General features: G+C 39.6%; 1 protein-coding gene across 1 annotated transcript in view; it reads right to left on the reverse strand.

Moving 5' to 3' along the window:
* Positions 1-20,739, reverse strand: part of WDR44 (WD repeat domain 44) — a 128,921-nt gene that overhangs the window by 19,251 nt on the left and 88,931 nt on the right. The window contains exons 9-17 of the mRNA XM_089657961.1: positions 17,968-18,074; positions 17,013-17,164; positions 16,789-16,927; positions 13,885-13,949; positions 10,117-10,233; positions 7,475-7,597; positions 4,054-4,245; positions 2,717-2,818; positions 2,489-2,604 (exon numbers count right to left, since the gene is read on the reverse strand). Coding sequence (XP_089514087.1) covers positions 2,489-2,604; positions 2,717-2,818; positions 4,054-4,245; positions 7,475-7,597; positions 10,117-10,233; positions 13,885-13,949; positions 16,789-16,927; positions 17,013-17,164; positions 17,968-18,074 — 1,113 coding nt within the window. The remainder of the gene's footprint in view (positions 1-2,488; positions 2,605-2,716; positions 2,819-4,053; positions 4,246-7,474; positions 7,598-10,116; positions 10,234-13,884; positions 13,950-16,788; positions 16,928-17,012; positions 17,165-17,967; positions 18,075-20,739) is intronic.

Below are 20,739 nucleotides of genomic sequence, written 5' to 3' on the forward strand. Positions count from 1 at the left end.
CCGCCCTGTGTCATTATGCAGGGAGGCGGGACTGTCCCTTGAGTGTATATATCTTGTATCTGTGTTCAAATAAAGTAGTTTTTACCTTCGGAATACTTAAAGACTGGTGTCTAGTCTTGTATGGTCTGCTGTGGTGTCTGTTGTCAGTGTTCGGCCAGGAAAGCGGTAGTCTAACGGAAGTAACCAAGCGCAGTCTGGGGTCTGTTCCATTACATTGATATATTATATTCTGGATTTAGTTTTCATTATTGCTTCAAATGCTATCGTTTTAACCTCCTTGGCGGTATTCCCGAGTGTAGCTCGGGGTAGAATTTCTATACCAAGAACGGTAACCCCGAGCTACACTCGGGCTTACCATGCAGCGTTCTCTGGGGGTCCCTGCAGCACTTACCTTGTCCTTCGCTCCCACGATGGGTCCCCTGCAGCGTCCCCGTCCATCTCCTCCGGCGGATGCCGGCATCTGGCTTCCGTGTTCCGGTCCCTGTGACGTCGGAACGTTCGGGCGGCGGAACCGGCGGGAAATTTGAAATTTTTAAAAATTTACATTTTTGCTGTCATTGCTTTTTCACTGCATTTCACATACATTTTGTCCCCACTGCTTTGTCCTGTGCCCTGCCTGCATTTTGACTGTTCTTTCTGCCTGGAAACTTAGAAAAGTCCATGGCTTCGAAAAAGCGCCCCTTTACGTCAAAAGCGGTTTTAGAACAGCGATAGTAAATCAGAACCACTTGCAGAATTGAGTGATAATGATTTGTGGGGAAATTCGTCATCAGACACTGAAAACGATTTTGCGACTTTGCTCAGCGATGTGCGAATTTGCCTCTGTATTTCAAATTTCAGTGTTTTTGGTTTGATTATATTATTGAATTCAATTTATTATTATATTATTTTTTATGATTATTTATTAAATTATAATTTATGATTTCGTGTTTCAAATTTTATCCTACCCGGGATGTTTAATAGACTCTTGTTCGGACAGATTTCAGTGAGTTATTCCTAAAAATTACAGGCCTACAATAAAAAACTACATATTTCCATGCAAAAAAATGGTACCGCTTTCAGCACAAAAAAATCGGAAAGAATCACACCGCCAAGGAGGTTAAAAGACTAAAGTGTACCATAAAAAAACAAACCTTTTTTTGCAGGTAAAAAATGTGCATTTATTATTATTTATTTTATGAGGAGCCTGTAAAGCATTGCACCCATGATCAGCAGATGGGTGCCATCTCAGGCTCCTGCAGACCATCAGTGTAGCTGTCTGCCCGTACCTCTACAGGCAGGCAGTTACTGAATGACAGAAAGAATCAATGAACTACCTAGAGCACTCACCAGCACTCTGGTAGTTCATGTAGAACTACAAGCTGTCAGCCGCAATGGCTGATGGTAGTTGTAGTTCTCCCATTCACAGAACTCTGTGCATAAATGACGTGGCCCACACGGCCTCTGGGGGGTTTGAAGGCTGCTCAGTTAGTAATATGTTACACCCTAAATGTGGGTGTAACATTTTACTAAAAGGTGAACATAACCATTAATCAGCATCTTATATATTTCCAGGGCCACTGTTGTGTGAACAACTCTCAGTGTAAAAGGACACAAATTTGTGCTCTTTTGCATAAATATGGCAACACCTATATACTGATTAGTCATAACATTAAAATCACTGACCGGGTAAGTGAACAACATTGGTTATCTTGTTGCAATAGCATTACAAAGTTGGTGGAATATATTAGGCAGCAAACATGTTGTTCCTGAAGTTGATAAGTTGAAAGCGTGTGTGTGCGTGTGTGTGTGTGCGTGCGTGTGTGTGTGTCATTTACCAGGGGAAAGGATGGCACTAGGATGCAGCAGAAAGAAGGCAAGGCAGCAAAGACGGTGTGATGCTTTAGGCAATGTACTGCTGGGAAACCTTGGTTGTGCAATTTATGCAGGTGTTACTTTGACACATACCACCTACCTAAACAATGTTGCTGACCAAGTGCACCCCTTCATTTAAACTGTAATCCCTGATGGCACTGGCCCCTTTCATCTGGGTAATGACCGCTGCCACGCTACAAAAACAGTTCAAGAATGGTTTGAGGAACACAACAACAAATTTGAGGTGTTGATTTGGCCTCCAAATTATACAGATCTCAGTCAATTAAGCATCTGAAGGATGTGCGGGAAAAACTAGCCCAATCAATGGAGGCCCCACCACATAATTTACAGGACAGAGGATCCGCTACTGACAGCTTGGTGCCAGATACCAAAGCATATCTACAGAGGTCTAGTAACGTTTATGCCGTGACAGGTCAGGGTTGTATTGAAGGCAAAAGGGGGACCTACCCAATATTAAATGGGTCAGCGCAATGTTACGACTGATCGGTGTATACTTCCTTTTGTTAATCTATATTTGAGGCCCTGTATATCTGCTGAAAATCAGCCATCATAGTCAAGAAATTAAAGAGTGCAACATTTATGCGGAGTTCTCAATTTAGGCTCAAGACTGTACCTGAAGCTTGCTTTTATCTGACTGCTGCTGTTCACGCAGCCCTTGTACTTCATGGATAAAGACAGATCTCTTAGATCATACAACCTTATTCTTGAGTCATTGGATGTTACTAATATCTGTAATAAAAAACAAAACAAGAAAAACAAACCTCAAGTCAGAAATCAGAAGAAACTGTGTGCTCCAGGCACAGGTTGATGAATGATAAACAGTCAACAGAGAAAAGGTTACCTTATTTTCTCCAGGCAATGGCTCTATTCCAGTGATTTTTCTTCCGACCCTATTTCGCCCTCTAGTGGAACGAACATGGATTTGCGTGTGGTATTTTAAATGCTGAAAAAAGAAAAAACAAAAAATGCTAAATGACAAAGCTCAACAGAGGGATATAAAGGACTGTAAAGGCGCATTCTATGTATTTTGAAGATTTTAAAGCATGTTAAACACATGTGCAGAGTCTTGCTATTTTTTTTATTGTGTAATTAACATATATGTAATGCACTGAGGAAACCTATTGATGCATGTTATAGGGGTTTTGACAAGAATGGCAGTACGTCAAAGTATTTACCAAAAATAAAAAAACCACAATGCAGAAGAAATACATGAGAACAGAGATGCACAGGTGTGAAGCCAGCCTTAAAACAGAATTTCAGGGAATTGTTTTTTTTTTGTCCATGCAGTGGGGCTGTGCCGGCACTGCACAGGTTAACTGATTGTTTTGTTCTAGGGGGGAGGACAGCAAAGATATACTCACCTGACCTGCCGATCCTCTCTACACAAGACCAGTTCTTTTGGCTCATGCCCCAGCAGTCTTGTAAATGGTCTGTTCCTGATGTCAGCACACTCAATGCACACTATACACAGGAAAAGTCCACCGCTGGACCATGGGGAAGTGCGGTTTTCCACAAGATCAGTGGGTCAGATAAGTATGAGCTTTGTCCTCACCCCTAGCCAAGCAGCTGATCCATGTATTGGGGACATAGCCCCACTGCATGGTAAAAACAAAAAACCCCAAAAACAAAACAAAACAAAACAAAAAAAAAAAAGACTGGAGTTGTGCTTTAATGTGTCACCATGTATAGTATAAAGCAAACAATGGTTTTCTTCCGAACTGTCTCAGAGAATTAAACGTATGAGCTCTATGACCTCTGCTATCATTACACCCTCTTCTCCCAATACAAAATAGAGAAATCTTCTCTATCCAACAGGGAAGGGGATCCATCACTTAAGGTCACTAGCCAAAAATGAGAGCCTCCTGGAGCAGGCAGGGATCTAGGGATACACGGGGTAGCGGCATATTACCCATGGTCTAAGAATCAATTCTTGTGCCATATTCTGTACCATCAAGATAGGATATCGGCTCAGAAGTTGCTTACTTGCAAACACTTCCACCTGAGACCAAAATTTCCCTTTTAATGAAATCAGTAAAGCCATTAACCAGAAAAGTAAATCATATTTGTTGTGACATACTTTAAAATAAAAATAGTAGAAAAGTAGTATAAGCAGAGATACAAATGTACACCATCACATGACTAATTACCACACTGCAAGCTGATGGATCAGAGCAATACCTCTGTATCATAGAAGATGCAGCGGCCATCATACGTGCCGATCACAGCATGCTTGCCGTTCTGACAGAAGTTTGCAGCAGTAATGAGCTTCGTCTGCCCATCAATTTCATTCCACAAGGCAACCTTTTTGTCAGGAATGTTCCAGAGTCGGAGTTTCCCATCCAAGGAGCCACTCAAGAAGTACCGGTCATCCTACAAAAAAGAAATACAATTTACTAACGAATAATCACTGCAGTCAAGACAAATTAAGGTTTCTGATGTCATGTCTCAGAGAGTTGATGAGCATCCCTATTGTCTCTCCTGCTAAGAACTAATCTCTTGGGTGTTAAAGTGATTGTAAACCCTCACTCTGTAAACAAACCCTTCAGTTCAAAATATTACAAAAAAAAAACAAAAAAAAAAAAAACAGGTATTTATAGTTTTTTTTTTTTTTTTATCTATAGACAAATGTTTTGCCTCTGATTTCCAAGTGACCACATTTCTTCTGTACTCAGCTGGATTAGAGCTGTGGGGAGGAGAGACAGCAGCACACTGATCTTCCTAGTGAAAGGCTTTGCAGGAGGGGAGGTGTCAGTGCAAGTTTGATCACTGAAGGAGAGCACACAGGAGTTCCCAGCGCAGCTAGAAAGACGGACCACTCTGTGCTTTCATGCCTAGTGTGGACAGTTTTTATAAGGAAAGCAGAGGGACTGGAAACCACCAGGTATTTCACACAAAGGACGCAATATAAAGAACTAGATACTATTTCATACAAGTACACGGTACAGCAGGCAAATATCAGGAATATGAAAGGTTGGGTTGGCATATACTTCAACAATGGCTGAACCACAATAACCTGGTCAACAAAATTATGTACTACATGGAGTGATGAGGAACCATCTTTGCAAGTGAATGTGTGAATGCTTTAAGACCAGTTCTGGGGACTGAGCTGTATGTCTTAATAAGACTACTTATGTAGGAAGATGAGCCAGAAACAACAGGGGCTAATGCTGGGGGAAACACCGAAGTTGAAAATAGATTTTTACTACCAAAATAGGGCATGAAGAAAAAAAAAAAAAAACTCAACTTTCTGGCTGATCCACGTATAAGAAAAGCTGTGTAATGTACCAAATGGATCCATCCGGCTGCTGACACAAACACAGCTGCAGCAGCAAGCCACCTGCTCTATTTAAAAGGGTGATGTTCAAAGTAATATTCCCAATGCACACATTCCTGAAAATGGCTGAAGAGAGTGGGTGCTGTGGCAATCTCTGGCTGAAGACCGGAATAACTCCAGGCAAGAAATAGGTCAGCAAACCAGGGAACTCCATAAAAAGGGGTCCTACACTCTATTGTAAGATCACACCACAGCAGAAGATAGTGACCTTTCTGAGCCACTGTCCTGCCCTTCGAGAGAACATGACCCACCATGGAGGCTGTGTTGACATGCTGCTGGTCAGCAACTGCTAATTATAATGTTCTTATTAAGCTGGCCATAGATGGAGTGCTCTCCTTTTCTGCAACAGAAAATCGCTCCATTCCCCCATCAACACAATCAGTATTGATGAGGGAATCTCTCCCCCAGAGCCAGGCTGTTTGTACCCAAGATGATTGATCGATTAACTTGGGAACATTCAGCCTGCCCATACATGGTTTGAATCTCAGCCAGTCCCTGCTGAACCAGCTGAGATTTAAACCATTTATGGCCAGATTTAGTGTAATTTATAGGACAATGGGCGTAGATAACATGGGTTAGTTTTACAGGAGCTTTAATGACCTTCTCAGGGAAGAGATCAACAAGGCTTCCTTTAGGCTCTACTTAATGACTAGCATAAGCAAAAAAGGAAGAAAATAAGTAATACATGTTTTTTTAAAAAAAACACCTTAATTTTTTGCCAAATATATTGCACACAAAAGCACACAGGCTATATCATTACCATTTGCATGAGGATAGTGAGCCAGTGACTTTGGAGAGGTAATTTGCTTTCATTAATAATCTATCGATGATGGAAACTGCACTTTCCCAACATTGAAACAGCACTCCCCCGGTGCAACAAAATATAAGACAATAGTTTTGTAAGCAATTACCAATTCCTTTATAGACACTAATAAAAATGAGCTCCAGCTGAGCCCAGACAACAAGTATGCATTAAAGTGTTATCAACCTAATGTTATAAACACAACAAAGTATGTTTTACCGCAATTTAATCAATTGTTTTTATAATAAACAGATTTGTTTTTTACCCAAGGACAAGTTGAAACACTCCAACAAAACAGAGTTATATTAAGAAGCTCTTAAAGGACAGTGGGAGACTTTTCCTGCAGTCATTGAGCAGAACCCAGTAACCCGTACAGAATTTATGCAGTTTAGTCTTCACATTCTGAGAACATGACTAAGTTGCACATTCACCAGACTGGGAAATGGAAAAAAATGCTGCATCATAGACTCCACTAGGGAGGAAACTAAATTGTTTCCTTAAACCTACAAATCACACAACAAAACTGCACATAAAAAAAATAAGCTGGGAATTAACCCAGGAGCAGGGGCGGACTGACAACTCATGGGGCCCCCAGGCAATAGGGGATCATGGCGTCCACACTCAAATTCACACCCAAAAAAGCCTATGAAAAGGTACCAGAAGCATCTCATGGGGCCCCCTACTGACCCCGGCCAGTGCCCTAGTAGCTAAATGGTCAGCCCGCCCCTGCCCAGTAGATAACCAACTCTATTCATCATTGATAGAGGACCAGAAACCCGGTCATATGTTCCGATCCTCCACTCAATTCACTTTTTACTGACTGATCTTGTTAATAGAAACAGATTGCTTTAATCTTTTTTAACTTTGTTTCTTTTTAAAGAGGAATTCCAGGTATGGATATTTTATACATGTTTACATTGATCCAGCTTGGACTAGTATAACTATGCATATACCATACCTGGCTCCAGGTAGGCACAGCTACTCCAGTGAGAGGTGCTGTACAGGCAGCTGAACCCGAGTCAAATTCAGATAGTTGGTGCATTTAAAGTAGAACTTTAGGTAAACCCCCCCCCCCCCCCCCCCATTTCAGATAGCGTAACGGAAAGTTATAAGTCTGTGTCCCTTGGGGAGATTTCCCTTCACGTCCCATAACCAAAACAGAAAGTGAGAAAATCCTTCCAAAAGTGCTGGAAATCTTGGGGCTTTACCAAAATTAGTGTCCGTTGGAAGATTTCCCCTCTATTACTGTTCTGGTGTCAAAACTTGGTAAAGAGGACAAGTAGAGAAGGTAAATCTCTTTATCGGGGGCACAGAAAGCAATAAAAAAAATGACAGGTGTTCTAACCCCTGTCCACTCTGTCCAAAACTAAAAACTAAAATGCCTTTAGTTACACTTACAAATGTATTTATATTTTCTATTGTTATAAATCTTATATTTTTTTTTCATATATATTAGCACTTACCCTCGGATGAAAAGCTATTGCAGTAACAAAATCTATATGCTGGAAGCAGCACAGACACTCCCTCCTGGATATGTGCCATAGACGAACTGTCTTGTCCATTGATGAGGAAAGTAAGAAATAATTCTATGGGGTAAAAAAAGCAAAGATCATTGTCAGCTCTACAAAATACAACATGTGTTCTCTTCAACAAACAGGAACAGTGTCTAGTCAACTTTGTGATTATATGTTGCAGAGGGATCATTACTAGTGGAGGCCAGGCTAAGGCATAGCTGCCATTTAACCAGAACATTTGGACTGCTTACTATAATCAAAGCAGAAAATGTACTTTCTGGACATAAAAGAATGACTGTTAAATATAGTACAGACAAAAACAATGACTCTAGCCCTGTGTTGATTAAATACTGTACTCTTCAATACTTAATGTAGAATGTTCAGGACACCCTAGGACAATAGACAGATCAGCAGACTCCAAAGACAAACAGCCAGGTAGACAGCAATACAGAAGAAGGGTATCACTAGAACGTTGAAGGGTCCTCCACCAGGTCATACCATGCAAGGATTACCAGATCTATATGACCCTATTAAAGAGAGGTCAAAATGCACCTTAGTCACAGGACATTCAAGGTAATCATCTTACAGATGGAGTCATCAGAAGCAAAAGGAACCATAACCATTGCATAACCATTGCAGAATGCACTTCTCAATCATGCATCCATCCCAGTATTAGCATATCAAAGATAAAAGCAGAGAGCTCCACATAGTGTATACCAGTCAAATTTTAAAAATAGAACACTCATATTTTTAAAGTACCGTAGTTAAAAACGCTTATAAAGAAACAAAAATTGGCCAGTAACCTCAAAATGGCTTCCCGCAGACTTCTAGTTGCATGATGACATCACAGTAAGCATCGTCTGTTTCATCACACCTGACGTCCTCCGGGGCACGGATGTCATGCTGGACCACCGTGACTTATATAGGAAGCAGAAAGCCAAGCCTCACTTTGGATTCCATATACATGGTATACACTATGTGGAGCTTTCTGCTTTTATCTTTGATATGCAAATACTGGGATGGATGCATGATTGAGGAGTTTCTCCCAAGTGCCTTCTGTGATGGTTATGGTTCCTTTTACTTTCTGAGGACTCCATCTAAGAAGATTACCATGGATGCCCTGTGACTAAGGCACATTTTTACCTCTCTAATTAGAAGGTATATAAATCTGGTAAGCTTTGCGTGGTGTTACCTGGTGGAGGAGCCTTCAACTTTCTAGGAGATACCCTTAACTCATAGCTGTTAGTGGATTGGTACACTACTCATAACATCTTTGTCTTTGGAACTCTTATTTTTTAACTTCTCTTGTGGATTTAGACATTCAGCTAATAAACCAATACGTGCTATACATTTATTGCTTCTATTTGCACATTAATAATATTTTTTGCATTTATGAATTTGTGCAGCATGATTTTCTATTATGTGATTATGTTAACAGCTCAGTGTATTTGCAGCTTTTTCCATTTCTCAATTTTCATTTTTTTTTGTTTACAAATATAATTTTTGCTAATAGAGAACAAGGGCCTTAGGCCTGCACCTTATGGTCTGTACCTACGTAGCAACAGCTGTCTCCTATAGCAACCAAAAACTCTTTGGATGAGTCCGTCGTGACACTTTCCTAGGCTCTTCACAGTCCCCTGGATCATGGAAGTGTAACCTCTGATACTTTATGTCAGGACCCAATTACTTTTTTCATGCCTCCAGGCAACGAGCACATGGTTTACATGCCCTGCTCCACAGAGGGCAGTGGATGGTCCAGTCAGGTCCGCCTAAAAAATTGACAGGCGGACCCAATCAGTCCACCTGTGTGAATGGCCCGTGTACATTAAAATTTGGGAAGAGGATTAGCAGCACACTTTCTCATTAGAAAGAAAAAAAAAAAAAAGTATTACAATAAATCTTAACAGCAAAAGCCAGTAATTTTCCAGAAATCATCAGAAATCTTCCACGTTACCCTCACCTAAATGCTATTAAATTACACAGAAACCAGGACTAAAATAGTAGCATCTTTGAATGTATATTGGAATCTTTTTGAACAACATCATGAAGATTTGTTTTTATATGCACAGATGTGAAGTGATTATGTGCAAAAATTTTCACAAAAAGGTGCCAGCTGCTGTACAGTGTAAAGATTTCAGCCTAAAAACTATCAGCCATCTGGCCTAAAGCACCAGCAAATGCCATAGTGGCCATTCTCCTTATTACTTTAATGGTGCTCCAGACTGTTCTTGTGGAAGAAGCTTCCACAATCTGTCTCAGCCTGTAAATCCCATTCAAGACTAACACATTTCAAACAGCCACACTAGAATAAAACGGTTAAAATTTTTTAAAGACTTAAGTGACATAAATTACATGCTATCCAATTAGCTTGGTGTGTCTGAGGACTGTATAATGTAGGAGATTTTCTGAAAAGAAAGCTATTTAAAAACGAAGACAGACATTCTTAAATTTATATGAGCCACATCAGCAGGAACAAATGGACTTAATACCGTATCCAAAACACACTTTTTGCTATGGGTGATGGCACCAATTCACACCATTTACTGAATAAGGCCAAAACACTCACATAATGTTGTAAAGTATGAACTTACTTTAGACCAGGACAAGTCGAGAAGGTCAGCTGTGTGGCCTTTGTATTTACAGAAGGGCACCTGACGAAATGGTGCATTCTTATCATCTGGATCCATGTCATCTGCTCCACTGTAAACCTGCAAAAGTCAATCCAATAAGATGAGGGAAAAAAAAAAAAAAAACAAAACTCCAAAAACAACAAAAAAACCCAAAACATCATTAGCTCCATGCATACTGAGGCAAGACAAGAAATATATTGTGACAAAAATCACTAGGTCTCATTTATCAATGTGTCTGGGTGGTTTTCCATCACTACCAATCAAATGCATTTTTCTTTCTAATGAAGCATGGAAGAAAAAAAAACAAAAAAACACAATAATTTGTAAACCGAAACGTGGTTTACCATAGGAATGCATTGAAAACCAATTAATTCATTCCAGAGGTTAGAAAAAAGTAGAAAAAAAAAAACAAAAAACTTAACTGTTCAAAACTCTTTATAAAGTGCACTTTAACGGCATATTACTGTGTAGGGACATGATTTAAAAAAAATAAAAATTTGTAAATGCATTGAAAACCAATTAATCCATTCATATTGCAAAAAACAAAAAGTTGTAAACCGAGCCATTATTTTCAATGGATTTTCATTCGTTAACCAAGGTGTTCGCATTCCTGTATGTGATTATTCTGTGCTTTTACCCACAATATATTTGAAAGTGGAATTTCAGTGAAAACCTATCCAAGCTAAAATGTACCCATTATAAACCTATATATACCCTGTGAAGGAAAGATGGTACACTTACCTATTCAGAAGTTGCTCTAGTACGGTCACATGATCTCTCCAGTGGCGGCTTCAGTGTAAAGGAGAGAGCAGCGACAACAGCTGCAATACCTAGGTGATAAAGTCATCCATAGGCTTAGTATGGGGAATCCCTCCTTCCTCTACACTAAAGCCGATGCTGGGACCTGACCATGTGACCGGGCTGAAGCGAGTTCAGAACAGTATAGGCATCTTTCCTTTTACAGGGTAGACAGAAGAGGTTTAGAATGGGAGTGGGGGTAGATTTTAGCTTAGATGGTTTTGACTAGAAATACACTTTTAGTTGGTGACAGAATCTCTATAATCTGAACTCCAGGAAGTATACAAAATAAATGTGCTTCTATCCCCCCCCCCATTCCGGTCTTATCCAATTCCCTACAAAACTTAAAAAATTAGAACGTTACAGTATGAGATCAGCTGGTGCCCCCTATATTTATTAATTGTTACTTTCCGACTTCAGCTTTAATTTTTCATTAGGCTAGTAACAAATCAGAACAACTCCAGAAAGGTGGTCCTGAAAGAGTAATTGTGTTGTGTAAATTATCTTGAGTATTTCCATAGATATGCTGCTATGAGGCCAACTACTGCAATCCAATCAATGCAGAACACAAGAACTGGAAGTGTGTGGGCAGAGACTAAACACCAAAGAAAGCCCACAATATGTAGCAGCAAATCTACACAAATGTTATCGATGTATGCAGAAGAAAACACATCCTGGAATCCTTCTTAAAGCATACTGTTTAATGGAAAGGTATATTCTTCAGGTATTTTAGATATACATGAAAGACAGCACTGATGTAAATAAAGTTATTAAATTGTGTTAAAACACAAACATTCTTGCTCATTACATATGCAGATTCTGCTTCCCAATTTTCAGGGACATCTAATGCCTGTAATTTTGTGTTCTCTCACAATATAAGTCTAGGAGTCAAACAATTCATTAAAATCAGTTCAGCAGATAATTGAACACTTGCTACATAATGAAACAAAGGGTGAGTTGCATACAAAACCTTGTTTCTCTAGTTGCAAAACTATAAATTTAATATAATCACAAGAATGAGGACGAGCGAGCATTTAAAGATGTGAAACCAACCACAAAATTGACAAGTGTCACAAAACTCAATGCCCCAAAAATATTAATATTCAACAATAATGATTAACTACTTGCCGACCGCAGACAGCCGAATGACGGCTACACTGTGGCCGGCCAGTTCTGGGAGGGCGTCATATGACGCCTCCAGATATTGTAGTGGCAGGTTCCTCCCATAAAATGTCACCATCTGCTGATGACATACTCATGACTTTGACTTCTCCTAGAATCTTTGTACCAAATCTATTTTCTGTCTTCGACATCTTTTCCTTGCTATCGGGACTCTGTAATAATTTTCAATTTCTGTAATAGCTGATCTGATAAGCACCTTTCCCATTTTCTGTTGTCCTGGTTGGGCAGGATTGCTGCAGTCCGCATGTCTTTACCTTCCGAAATTGTTATATGCCTTTTGAGTCTTGCCAGTTCCCTCTCATATCCTATGCATACATCAACACAAACTCCTGAAATTTGGGGAAGCCGAGGAGCTTCCTGAAGACGACCAATCAGGTTGAAAACGTGTCGAAGTCTAGTGATGTACTTTTGGTCACGTGGTTTCCGGGTGGTGGAACGCACCTGAACTTCCGGTATCGGATACAGACAGTGGCCATCTTAAGACTACCAAAGCTGAAAATACTGGGTGCTGGTACTAGGGCACCAGTACATGAGAGTGGAATATTCATTTTATATTTAATAAAATAGTCTATGGTTTTACACGATGGAACTCTTCCTTCTTTTCTGAGTGAACCTGCCAGCAAATACAGCATAGGATTGCAAGCTCCCCAGCAGAGAGGAACGCCCACACCACTAAAAAAAAGGGTCGCCCCATAAGCGTATATGACCATGCTAGAGATTAGTGGTCATGAATAAAGGGTGAGTAAGTCCATGTGGGGCATAAGAGCACGATCAAGTGAAGAGCATTTTCATTTCCTGAAGCATGATTATATTTGTCTATATGGCACAGCACTAACTGATATGTTGTTCGTTTTTGGTATGCATAAGATAGCACATTTGATATTATTGGGTATTCAGGTGATACACGCAGTTATTTTTCTATATACTATCAGACACCCTTGAGAAATTTCTCAGATTGTGTCAACCCTGGATTGCCCATGCCTAGCCATCCATGTCTGACAGTACTCTTTTTTTGATCTACAAGCCCCACGTTGCAAATCCCTGGGATTCCTCCTCCTCTTCTTTCTTTTCCTTCTCTTTACTTTCTCTTCTTTACTTTTTGACCAGTTAATGAGGCTGCCTGGCCGCCAGGTGTCCGCCTGGCTCAGACTGTTACAATAAGTACAATTATTACTTATGACGATTTATGCTCCCTTCATAATATTCTACAGTTTATGCATAGGTTTCATCTGACATATGGTCTAATTACTAACTATGCATTAGCTTGTATTTTTGATCTTTACACTGTATGGCCATGTACACTGGTTTGTGTACTTTTTACGCCCACACCTATTCCATATTGAATGCAACTGTCCTACTGATAGAGCTGTCTGTTTGATTGAACATTAATAAAACCTTTGTAAAAGAAATAGTGAAATGTGAGAAAAAAAAAAAAAAAAAGGGACTCGTTCAGGAGCACTTGGAATACACATTAACAAAAAAAAAAAATCAAAATTATTTTCACATATTAACAAATCACTGTAGTTTAGGACATTCAGCATGATTAAGATTGCAAGTTTAAGATTGATTGACTTATTACTGTAACTTTAATGATAAACACTACAATAATAATGGTCATCAAAAACGCACACACTAGATTTTCATTACTAAAGTGATTAAATATTTAAAAAAGGTAGTACAACTTTGTTTCATAGCCCAAAAGACTATCTCTGGCCATGCAGTGTGACCTGTGTGCTTTCAAATACATACCCCACCATCTGTATCAGATTTGGAAGAATTGAGACTTTCCTGAGATGGTGAGGGAGATACTCGCCCTGAAATGAGAAAGAATAAAAGCAGCATAAGACACAATCAAATGTCTGAAGATTCACTTCATTATCCAATCATGTCAAGAGAATGATCCCATTTACTTATTTAATCTGCACATGATTGGAGAATGAAAATTAATGTTCACATTTATTGTGAACTTTTTAACTTTCATTTAGTAAATTAGCCTCACCATTTTCTGGTTGCTAGTGTGCTAGGAATCAAACATTAAAATAAACATGAAGGGGGGCATCACAAAACATTTTAGCAGCTGATGAAGGATAACACAAAATCTATGTCCTCCTGAATAACAGGCCTACGTACACAATGAGTGACAGCCACTCATTTGTTTCCATCAAGAAAAAGGAATTAGGATTATTATGGTATTTGTCATCTAAAACGTCTTTCCATAAGGAAGAACATCAGAATGAGAACTAAAACAATACGCACTATTGGTGCTAAAATTCTGCATGAAAAATACTACTGAAATAGTACAAACTCTATATCTAAAGCACAATGCACAAACATTCTGCATAATATCATGCATTGGATGTTTATCTGCTATTGTAGTATTTCAATCTCTTCCCCAAGCACTTACTATGATGTGCTGCCTCTGTGGCAAATAATGTGAGAGAGAGGAGACCAGTGAACATCGACAACACCAAGTGCTGAAGCTTTGCCTTATCATAATTCCGTACTTGGGTGGTGCTGAAGCACTTAAAGTGGAACTAAACTTAAAAAAGCAAAGATTTGCTATGTTATAAGAAATAGCTAGAAATGCTTAGCCTAAGCAGTACACGGAAAAAAGATTTACATTTTGTTTAAAGTCCTGCTAAAAAAAAAAAAAAAAATACTTGTGTGTTTCCCTATGTGAAAGAGGTGATTGCCCCAACTCCATTGTGAGAGACTTAAGGCATTGCTAAATCTAATAGTCTGAAGAGAAAAATCACTACTGTGCTGCTCACTTTTTGGAGCCTCTGACTCGAGTAAGCAAAGTTCTGCCTCCAACAAGATGACCGCCTCCACAGAGATACAGTGCAGTACAAGGCATGGTAAATCAGTAATGGGGAAACGATTAAGTGCAGGGAGACAAAAAGAATGCAGCTTCTATAGGTCAGTTCCTCTTTAAAGCAACATGCAGCCTGAAAACCAATAATGTAATATACCGCAGCTTACCAATCCTTAGAAGTGGTGGCTGTAGCCATTTTATTTAGGCTCCCCCCCTCCTCTGTTTTCCTGGTGATCTGGCCAATAACACACCTCCTGTATTAGTGCCCCCACTCTGGATGAGGCGCACAGGGGCACCTTTGGACAGAAATGTTAGTCTGGTGAGAGGGGAGTGTTAAACTCCATGCACACTGGGAGTTTTAATAACGCGGGTAACATTAGCTATGTAAAGTCACATAAACGAGTTTTTCAGCATTTTTGCATTAGCGTTTATCCACTTTTTTTTGCTGTTGTGGTCTTTAGCGGGGTATTTTTGCAAAAAAAAAAATGGCCAAAAACGCATTAGAGCGTTTTTACAGCTATAAAACTCCTCTACAAACCCACTAGTTCTGGGGGTTTTTTCCCAGCCATAAAACGCTCCTGCCAATAAAAACTTGCTTACAGTCTATGTGTGCATGGACATATAGGATAACATGCTGGGGAGTTTACTGGCTGTAGAAAAAAACCGTCAAAGGCCAAAAACAGCAGTTGTAAAAACGTCCAGTGTGCATGAGGACTTGGATGTACTAGCAGACTTGCAGACTGAAGTTACAGGTAACAGTTTTTAATCTTTTGGAATAAAAGTTAACATAAATAAAAGCTGATCAATGTAAGCACCCCTGTGTGTAGTAAATGGTTTGTCTCAGAACTCTAACTGCCACATTTTAAGAAGAGCTTGTTCTTTTGAAACTCAGACTTACTGGCTGGATCACCAGGTGAAAATGAGGGAATGTTTGCTTTTTGGTTTAATACAGCTGTAAAGCTTCTGCAGCTGTATGCAGGAAACCTGAAAACCAGCAACTTTACCTGTCTGCTTTTTGTTAAAGTGACAGAGTTACTTAAAGCTGTATTTCAAGACTAAAATACTGTATAAACCTAATATGCAAGGTAAGAATCCTCTATGATTAAGCTTATCGGTTAAGTTGGTGGAGTGGTCCTGAAGGTGGGACAACGTGCTGAAGCTCATCAGCTGATTCAAGTTCGCCTGTGAAGACCTCATCAGTGTGGGGCTTTTCCTTTAGATATTACAGAGCTATATGTGAAGGGGTGCCAAATTTCAAGCCAGCACCTGATTCTAGCACACAAGGAAAGGAGGAGCACTTTTTCTGACTCTACAAACTAAGAAAAATATGTCTTGCCCAACAATACATCGCTTCTACTTCTGTGTTTGGTTTTGAAAAACCAAATCTATTATTATCCTTGGTTTATGTATACTCCCCTTCTTACAGTCTTTATGCATCAAGTTTTCAATGTAATTTCAGTTTCATAACCAAATTTAAAAACTAGACCCCTTATAGGAAGGTGGGCTAAAAGAAACAAAAAATAGTTCTTCAGTTAATTAGGAAGACGCACAGTACATCCTTCTTGAAACCAAAAAGGTATTTGCTTGTCTCACTTCAATCAAAGATAAAAAAATATAGTGGAATTATTTTTTCACTTTAGGATACTGGCCAGTGCCATGCAAATTGTTCCTCTATGCCTCTGTGGCCAACTGCTCATCCAAAACCGCTGGATATTTATTCCAAATGGCATACAGCTGTTGCAGGTCTAGCTGACCAACATTAATGCCACGTATGAAAACCATATGGTAAGGTGGGCTAAAATAATCCAAAAAAGCAAAATTATTAAGCAACGTCTTGCCTTCTGTGTTGTACTTGATCCTCATGTTATTGAAATAATCAAAAGCATTTTTGAGAACCCAAATTCTGACAATATTGTCTTGTCCGGCTGAGGCAAGAAGCCGCCCACAGTGAGAAAACTTCATGGTCCAGACAGCTCCCTGGAAGAAGTAATAAGGAATATTAAAAGACTGTAACCAGCACCGTGTAAAGTTTGTGGAAGTTCTTAGCAGACACTGGCATTACCATGTGCTCTCCACTCAGGTCCTGCACCACTTTGATTTGCTCAAAGTCATATGGACCCTTGAAACCATGAGCAGCTTTGGATTTCACAGGTCGGGTGTAGGGCATTCCTTCATCATCACTGGATGACTGGTCATCTGGGTCTGTGTGAAAAACTAAGAGGACAGGTATATAATCAATCAATAAAGTACACAAGGTTTTACATTTTCAAGCAAGTTAAAAAGCAGAACAAAAATTTCATTAACCATTCAGCCCAGGGTCCCTTTAGCAGGGTCTTTATGCCACAGGGTCAGGAAGGATCACCCAATCACATGACTACTGTGATAGGCGGTCACAGTTGTCACGTTCAGAAAAAGGTCTTGCTGGCTTAGGAGAGGCTGGGAGCACTTTTTGAGAGTTCGGTTACTGTGCCTGGCGTGTGCTCTCTGCACAGAAAGCTCTGCCTCCCAAGGATGCATTTGTGCCTCAATGTGGGTGTTAAAGTCACCCTCTCTGCTGCAGCACATATGCATTAGATGACTTGCAAAAGGTTAAAACTGTACATTATATTATTTTTAATGGAAAAGCTATTTAGATCTTTATATATAATCTACTTGGAACTGTGTCTAACTTTCATAGTCTAAAGGTCTAATATGCAATGGTGGTATGAATCTAAATGAAGCTTCCCGGTTTAGAGAACACAGATGACCACATTAGTGAACTGCTGTTCTTTCACCAAGTCATTCGTGATCAAAACTAGGGGTGTCAAACTTTGGGTTACATTCCATTCCCAGATGAGATTTCAAATAAATTCTATAAACATTTACAGTACATTTTCTGCACTTCTTTTTAATAAATACCCTGGATGGCTCACTAGTAAGCGTGAAATGTATTGGAATGAGCACAAAAAAAACAAATATAAAAAACAAAAAACAAATATATATATATAAAAATAAATAAAATCATGTGAATTACTGACCCTCATCTCTGACACTTTTCACTTTATTTACCGCCCGCTCGCCATATTCTTCCGCCAGATGCTTTGCTCTTTTGACCTTTTTTCCTAAAAATTTCTTCAGTTGTGTCCTTGAAACAGAGAGATTAATGTAAGCCCACCATCAATGTACTCAACAAAGTACACTATTTACATTTTAATTTTATCTTGCTCTAGCAAGTTTTTAAAACTAATCTCACCAAGTCACCAACTGATTCTCTCAGATCATGCTCTACATTCCCTCTTATAAAAACTTTTCTAGGTTTTGGATTAGTTAAGACATCCATTTGAGGTTCTCTCTTCAATTCCTGTCCCGAAGGCACAATAGGAAATACAGTAGAGAGAATAAATTTGTTATATTCACTTTGGTCTACTTTTATAAGTATGAAACACTGCATACCCTTCTACCATTTGTCTATAGTCAAAAAGGGATTTTACTGCCATCTGTGTTCCCAATGCAGAGATCAGTTCTGCATTCACACTAGTGGCCATTGTGACTGGAGTAGAACGTAGTGGAAAATATAATGTTTTATTGCAGTCACCAAAACAGATGATGAAGGTGAGTCTTCCACTGGGGACACATGTTTTGGTGACAGGCATTTTGCCTCCATTTGGAGAAATTCTCACTTACAGTGGGGAAAATAACAATTTGATCCCCTGCAGATTTTGTAAGTTTGCCCACTTACAAAGAAATGAAGGATCTATAATTTTTATCAAAAGGTGTATTTTAAATGATAAAGACAGAATATCAACCAAAAATACAGAACCCCCCCCCCCCCCCCAAAAAAAAACAAAAAAAAACACACAATACAAATGTTATAAACGGAGTTGCAGTTCAGGGAGTACAATAAGTATTTGATCACCTACCAACAATAATTCTGGCTCCCACAGACTGGCCAGAATGACAATGACATGACAATGTGCTCATGTGGTGCACAGATTAGTCCTGTCAATTTAAGAGGGTGCTCCTAATGATAACTCGTTATGTGTATTAAAGACACCTGTCCACAGAATCTTTCTTCCATTCAAACCTCACCACTATGGGCAAGACCAAAGAGCTGTCAAAGAATGTCAGGGAGAAGACTGTAGACCTGCACAAGGCTGGAATAGGCTACAAGACCATCAGCGAGAAGCTTGCTTAGAAGGAGACAACTGTTGGATTATTCACAAATGGAAGAAATACAAAATAACCAATCACCCTCGGTCTGGAGATCCATGCAAGATTTCGCCTCATGGGGTAAGCATGATCATGAGAAAAGTGAGGGATCGGCCAAAAACTACATGGGAGCTTGTAAATGCTCTCAAGGCAGTTGGGATCATAGTCAAACAAACCACTGGTAACACAATTCGCTGTCATGGATTGAAATTCTGCAGTACCTGCAAGGTCCCCCTCCTAAAGAAGGCACATGTACAGGCCCATCTGAAGTTTGCCAATGAACATCTAAATGATTCAGAGAAGGATTGGGAGAAAGTACTGTTGTCAGATGAGACCAAAATTGAGCTCTTTGGCATTAGCGCGACTCGCCATGTTTGGAGGAAGAAAAATGCTGACTATGACCCTAAGAACACCATCCCTACAGTCAAGCAGGGAAGAGGGGCTGTTCCGCTGCTAAAAAAGGTACAGGCGGACTTTGCCGCATTGAGGGGTCAATGGACGGGGCAATGTATTGTAAAATCTTGGATGAAAACCTTCTCTCAGCCAGAACACTGAAGATGGCATGACAATGACCCAAAACATACTGCCAAGACAACAAAGGAGTGGCTCAAGAAGAAGCACAGTAAGGTCATGGAATGGCCTAGCCAGTCTCCAGACCTTAATCCTATAGCAAATTTATGGAGGGAGCTGAAACTTCGAGTTGCCAAGCGACAGCCAAGAAACCTTACAGGGGTTTCTCCACCAAGTACCAAGTCATGTTTTGCTTGGGGATCAATTACCTTTTACTCACTGAACTGCAACTCAATTTAAACCATCTGAATCGTGTTTTTTCTGGCGTTTTGATTGATATTCTGTCTCTCTCATTTAAAAAACACATGATGAAAATGATAGATCCTTAATTTCTTTGTAAGTGGGCAAACTTACAAAATCTGTAGGAGATCAAAATTATTTTCCCCACTGTGAGAATTTCTCCAAAGGGAGGCAAAATGCCTGTTGCCAAAACATGTGTTCCCAGTGGAAGATTCCCCTTCACCTTCTGTTTTGGTGAAAGCAATAAAACATTATATTTCCCATTACTTTCTACTCCAGTCACAATGGCCACTAGTATGAACGGAGAACTGATCTCTGCATTGGGGAACCAGATGGCTGTAAAATCCCTTTTTGACTATAGACAAAATGGCAAGAGAGTACACAGTGTTTCACATGTATAAAAGTGGACCAAAGTGAATATAACAAGTAGTTTTTACCACAGCAAGAAAGTAAACTTGAAGGAGTCATCTACAAAGAGAAAGCCACAGCCTCATTTAGGATGGTCAGAGAACCAGGTATCATCTTTAAAGACTGTGGGTAGACCTATCCTCACATTAATCCAAGCAGGGTCAGGAGCTGACTCTTTTTAACAGAAAAGAAAAGGATAGAGACCTGCTAACTGGGAGACTTTGCAGTAAGCTCCGGATGGACTGAGGCATTTGTTAGATCCCTCATTCAGTACAGAAATGGCACAATACTGGCAAATGATGCTAAAATGCATGTGTGTACCTTGCTTTACTCCTCTATAGCCAGCTCTAGACATGCAGGATATTCCAATAAGACAATGCTTA

This window comes from Staurois parvus, unplaced genomic scaffold (assembly GCF_062004578.1).
Source record: "Staurois parvus isolate SC_StPar_1 unplaced genomic scaffold, SC_StPar_1.0 ptg001045l, whole genome shotgun sequence".
NCBI lineage: Eukaryota > Metazoa > Chordata > Amphibia > Anura > Ranidae > Staurois > Staurois parvus.